Below are 6,000 nucleotides of genomic sequence, written 5' to 3'. Positions count from 1 at the left end.
CCAGCAAGAAAGGATTCTGGGTAACTTTGTTCTGCATGACCTGGACAACTCTCATCCTGGTAGCTGCAGAGCTCTAAGCAATGCTCACCCTGATTGCCAAATATCTCACTCCTGCATTTCACCCAGGGCTCACCAGCTCAGGTTGAAGTTCTTAACTTTTCTTGAACCTTCTTGGCAGCGCACCCTCTCCACCGACGCACTGAGACACACTGTCCTCAGGTAGCACCCAGCAGCATCCTGGGTTTTGATTTAGATTTTTTTTTGGTTGTTTTTATTTAATCCAAGGACTTTGCTTTATACAAAAAAGTCATTGTAGAAACAAGAGCAGAATCCAAAGTTTGGTTTGTAAATATTATTCAGGCAGCAAACTAGTCAAAGGACTTTTTTTTTTAAAGGAGATCCCATTTGTGTTGCATGATTGGATCTCTTTCTCGCTCTCTCTCTCAACACTGTTAAATATAAAGTTTTGCAACAAACCTTCAATTTATATCAAATATAATTAAAAATTAACAAATGAATACATTGTATCAAAAAGTACGAAGATATACATTTCATGCACATACTTGTATAATGTATATATGTATATATTTTACATGCACACATAACTTGTTCAAACTACAGCCACTGCTTGACAGGTTCCAGATGCAGACAGCTGGTTGTTGCATTTCAAATTTGGCAACTCACTATGAAATTTCAGGGGGAACAGACAACAGCTTGATAAGAGACAGAACAGAAACAAACCCAGAGTCAGGAAACAAGACATCACGCCTCCTTTCCCCACTTGTGATTTTCACGTGTACCAATGCTTGGAAGAAAAGCCAGCTACGCTAATGTGGGATAAAGATGATTCCCAACCCAGGACTGTCTGGAGCAGCTGTAGTTCCACACAGAATGTATACATTCAACACTCAAGAGAACAAGGTCTGGGGCTGGAACAGAGACAGAACATTGGTACCAAAATGCACATCCTTCTATGTTGCAACATAGGTGCAGTCACATGCGTGGTCCAAGGGCCCTGTTTAATTTTACCCTACTGGAATAAAATACTCTGTTATCTTTAAAGTTTCGGGGTATTGTGCCTTCATATAAGGAAATTCTACAAAAGGTTTGGTCACAATCATGCTGAAACCCTAGACCAAGTGGTGGTCTTGTGTTTTGTTTCTAGTAATGTGTCTTTTGTTGCATAGCCCTATGGTTGACAATAGCCACTCGCTGAACACACCTACACACACACACACACACACACACACACACACACACCTGCATCTCCTGTGATGCATGCATGGGCACACACACACACACACACACACACACACACGCATGCACACACACTAACACACACATGTAATCACACACACACACACACACACACACACACACACACACAGCTTCTGTGAGAAACAAGGGGTAGAAATCAACAATCTACCAAGAAGTCATCAGAAGTTTCAAAACACAGAGATCACACCAAGAAGCTCCCGCCTGTTTATGCGCAACCCTTCTCTAGCGGCCCCCCGCCATCTGTGCACACTGAACACCTTCCTGAGTATGGGTTTGTCCTTTGCAAAGTAGCCATGAGGTTTGTGTGACTGCTGCATCCCCAGACCTGGGCCAGGGACCTAACTAGGCTTCAGGCACTCAGTCTCGTTTCAGGAGCCATTTCCTCCCTGCCAGTTTGTAATGCTGCCAGTGGGGGCATCTTCCTCTTGCCCTAGTCCCTTCTTTGCTATCGCTTTGTTCTCTCCAGCATTCAGTGGAAACTTTCTTTAAAAACACAACAGAGATCATACCCTACTTGGCAGGCATCCCGTCCCTGAGATCAGATTTTAAAAGACTGAAAGTGCCTCATGCAAGCATACACTCTGCTACTCTGGCTCCTTCAGAATCCATCACTCAGGGGAGGAACATGAACACAGTAGCTGCCTCTCGGACATGGTGCTGGACAGTGTCAGCTCCCTGGACACCAGCCACAGTGCTGCTCTGAGCAGTTCTCACCCAATCCACCAGACACTTCCCAAGGCCTCACTTCATACATGACCCTCAGAGCCAGAGATCAGGCACTTGGTTGAGCAGAGGAGCCAGGGTCATTAGGGATGTCCCGGGCAGGGAAGAATCCATACAAGAACATTGCATAAAAGTCACAGAAACAATGCAAAATGGAGACCTTCCTACATGTTGATTTTTTTTAAGTTACATGAACATTTCCTTCCCTGTTTTGTTTTCTGTTTTTCTAGATTAACTATATAGAAATGACAAACAGTAAAGTGTTGTGACTGAAAACCAGAATCAACAGCATAAACATTCTTCAGAGTTGGTCCCTATTATGGTGACAGTATAGGTGAAAGGCAGGGCCTTGAGTGCATCTCTACATACATGTGCTGTTTGACTCCAAGACCATTAATAGACATGAGATTAGTGATGCTGGCAAGTGCTGCCAGGCCACAGCTAGGCTCCTTTCCTTGCTTTCAGGTGCACTCTATCCCCCATGCCATACATTTGGACAAACAATACTTTCCATGAGACTCAGATCTCCCAAGTACCCACTCTGGATGCTGGAGGCCATGACATAGGATTTGGATTTGCTGGGTCCATCTCAACTCAGCTACCTCCTGCTTAGGATCCAACATCTGGAATGGAACCCAGGAAGGCAGTACACAGGAGGATAGAGAGAACCATTTCCCTCTAAGAAAGGGCTTTATTAGTCTATCCAGTGTAAATGGGAGAGAAGGAGAGAAGCAAGCGCCTCCACTACAGAGGCCATGATGTGAGGACCCTCCTCCCAGGGCTGTGACCCAACAGCCCAGAGCAGATGATAAAACTCATCAACTGGAGCCCGCACCCATGTAGCTGGTGCATGGGTGGTCATGGTGCAGCTAGCACCAGTGGTCCTGGTCTGGATGGTGGTAGCTGTGCCGTGCCCGGATGCCAGTGCTGAGTCCCAAAGTGCAGTGGTAGCCATTGGGCACACGGCGGAGAGGGTGGGATTGGGAGGTGAGGGAGGACACGTAGGAAGTCCTGGAGGAGCGGCCAGAGTTGGTGGCCACTGCCTCTTCAAAGGTGAGTGTATCCTCAGGCAGGGTGTGGGCAGAGGCCTCACTGTCCAGACGCTGCCATAGATAAGGGTCAGAGCCAATGCGAGAGCCAGGGGCTAGAGGCTGGCTCAGGGGCTCCTTCTGGAGCAGGGCATTGTGTTCAGAAAGGCCTCGGCTGAGACGGCCAGGGGAGAATGCTGGGAGGCCACTCTGACCCCCAGCGAAGTGGACAGGTGAGGAATTGGCGGTCTTGTAGGTGATGCTGGGGCGTGGAGTCAGGGGAGTCTGTGGGAGCTGCCTCCGCCCACCTCGGCCCGGGGTGCTAGCACCAGATGTTGACACCAAGGGGCTCCCATTAACAGAGCCACTGCCCTACATGAAAAAGGAAAAGCAAATAAAAACAAAAATCACATTAAACAACACAGCACATAGACAATATAGGCATTGTCATGAAGGGGAAGCAGAAAGGAGGGACACACCAATCAAGCCCACAGTCAGAGAAGAAAATAAGGAAGAGCTGCAAATGTGGGACAACTGACATGACTGATCTAGGGTCACAGCAGCTAGAAAGGCAGGCATAGAGTGGGGGCGAGAGGTACAGAGGGAGCTCAAAGATCTGATGAAAGCAGAGTTGGAATACGTGAGCCATACTGCCCTGTTTGGTTACCTGTGGGTGGGGTCCTGGCCCTAGGGCTGCTGTTGGAGATGTGGGGTGGCTACTGAGGGAGGGCTTGGGTTGCTGGGGCTCCCGGCTCCCAAATCGGTCACAGGAATAGAAGCGCTGCTTCTCTGAAGAAGAGGACGAGGGCTGCCTCCGCTCCTGGGACCGGCCTCGCTCCTGCTTCCGCTCCCGTCGGCAGCCTGTAGACCCTTCTCCTTGGGGCAGGCCAGATACTGCAGCCGTGCTTGGTGCTGGCCAAGGAGGAGAGGGATTAGCTCAGCTGAGTCCAGAGCAGGGCTGCTCTAGGCCTACAGACTCAATGCCCTAGGTAACCAATGGCCCTGCCTAGTCCCCAGAACTGGCACTCAGATTCTGGGACCACATGGAACACCAAGGAAAACAAATGGACCTTTGAACTGCTGGACCCTATCCCAAATCAGACTATAACCATGCATAAGGCTCCCTGGACCCTGGACACGCACCACCTTCTGTGTCAACAGACAGGCTGGGCCCCTTTTCCAGGGACCTCTGCTTCTTGTCCCTGCGCCGGTGGCAGCGGTGGTGGTGGTGATGTGATGCCTGGCTAGGAGGAGGCCGGTCTAGGACTGTGCTGCAAAGCTGAGTCCCATGGGGGCGTGGAGCCAGTGTGGAGATGGAGCGCTTCATGGGGCTGGCATCAGGGGCAGGCTGCAGACAAAGAACAAGGGATGAGGACACTTACCGCCTGAGTTGCCAGGGGATGAGAGTAGGAATTAGACAGATAGGGAGAGGGACCAGTAAAAGGTAGTTAACTCCTTCCTCACCCTCCGGACCTGAGACAAAAAGCATGGCAGCTTAAAACCAAGACCCTGTGAGTTTTTTGTCTCCCTCCAGCAGCTCTCTTGTCTGATGGACTAGTTCCACAGGCCAGATCAGGATGTATTATACAATATTGTAGGCCAACCAACCATTAACCCTAAGTTAGGGGAGGAAAACTTCAGAGATTTAAAAAAAAAAAGAACTTCAGCTGTCAAAGAGATTGGATTTTTTTCAGTTTCCTGAGTCCCCTCTGCTTTCCAGGGATCTTCCCTTCCCACCCACCACCCACTCTCCCACTCCCTTGTCTGCAGCTTCTTTTCAGTTGCAGATTTCAGTCTGCTGCTGTCTGTAGTGTTAGAAGAGTTCTCCACTGCTGCCTGTGTGAAGCTTCCTTGTGTGTGAGATTTTTTTTCCTACCTTTTAATTCTTTAATTGACAGAGAAAATGAACCTGATCAAGACCTAGTCTAGCTAGAAGGAGCCACATCTGGGACAGAAGTCTGTGGGTGGGGCATCCCTCCAGACAGGAAGATTGGCAGCTGGACTGCGTGGGTCTTGCCAGGGTTGCAAGAAGCCTAGTGTGATTGACATCTGGCTACATGAGGACGATTTCTTTTGGTCCATCCAGAGGACTGACTCTTAGGTTGCCCCATCCCCACCCCAACTATGACATAGAAAATTAGGACCTATGAAAAGAAACTGCTGTGGAGCTTACATGTTATCCACTAGAAGGAAGTCTTTCAGCTGTGACATTATGGGGAAGGGGCCACAGCACAGGAGAAAACAACAGAAGGAAGGAAGGGCTAGAATGCACTGTAGGCTACAGCCATGTAGAGACATTGAAGGGAAGATCTGTCCAGTGGGGAGGACAGAAAGGTGAAAATAAAGAGCACAGAAAATATATTTATGATTATAGGAAAAAGGGAAAGGGCCAGGAGAACCACATTGGGTAGGCACCAAAGACTTTGATCATCAACCTGTAGCCCCTTCTTGGCTTCAAAAGTGGAAATGCCAGAGTCTTCCCTATGACTTTAGAAAGGGGCTTGTTGATTCTGAAGTTAGGCATCTGGCTCCTGGTTAAATGTGCCTAATGAGAAAAAAAAAACTCACAAGAGAAAAAAAAAAAGAAAAAAAGAAAAAAAAGAAATAGAGGCCCAGGGACAGAGCAGGAAGAGCTATCCAGAGCCTCAAACAGCAAAAAGGTAGACGAGGCATTACTTTCTGCATTGTAGTATCTGTTCTGGCCCTAGAGTAGGATCCTAGGAGAGGAGAAGATAGGACAACAGAGCAGGAGACCGCAGAGCTGAGAGCATGAGCACCAGAGGACTAATGCCTAGAAGACAGTAGATTCTGAGAGATAAGGGCTAGGAGACATTAGAACTGGGGCTCCAGAGCTGGGGGAAGACACCAAAGCTGCAGAACACAGTGATTAATGCCTCTTTGTCTCTGACCATAAGACTGTCCTGGGAGGGTAGGCATCATGTCACCCAAGGGCAAGAGGTATCCAAAATTA

The 6,000-nt window shown here is 48.5% G+C and overlaps 1 protein-coding gene across 8 annotated transcripts in view; it reads right to left on the bottom strand.

Moving 5' to 3' along the window:
- Positions 1-337: 337 nt before the first annotated feature.
- Positions 338-6,000, bottom strand: part of Cacna1b (calcium voltage-gated channel subunit alpha1 B) — a 162,947-nt gene continuing 157,284 nt past the window's right edge. For 7 of the 8 annotated variants that reach the window (XM_060389664.1, XM_060389665.1, XM_060389667.1 and 4 more), the window contains 3 exons: positions 4,173-4,377; positions 3,697-3,941; positions 338-3,401 (listed from right to left, as the gene is read on the bottom strand). In XM_060389664.1, the coding sequence (XP_060245647.1) occupies positions 2,871-3,401; positions 3,697-3,941; positions 4,173-4,377 (981 nt within the window). In that variant the 3' untranslated portion in view covers positions 338-2,870. The remainder of the gene's footprint in view (positions 3,402-3,696; positions 3,942-4,172; positions 4,378-6,000) is intronic. The other variant, XM_060389671.1, reaches the window with a different exon arrangement.

The sequence above is a fragment of the Meriones unguiculatus genome, chromosome 8 (assembly GCF_030254825.1).
Source record: "Meriones unguiculatus strain TT.TT164.6M chromosome 8, Bangor_MerUng_6.1, whole genome shotgun sequence".
In the NCBI taxonomy this organism is placed as follows: Eukaryota; Metazoa; Chordata; class Mammalia; order Rodentia; family Muridae; genus Meriones; species Meriones unguiculatus.
The sequence above is the reverse complement of the archived record's forward strand: the minus strand, read 5'-3'. Positions and strand labels throughout refer to the sequence as shown.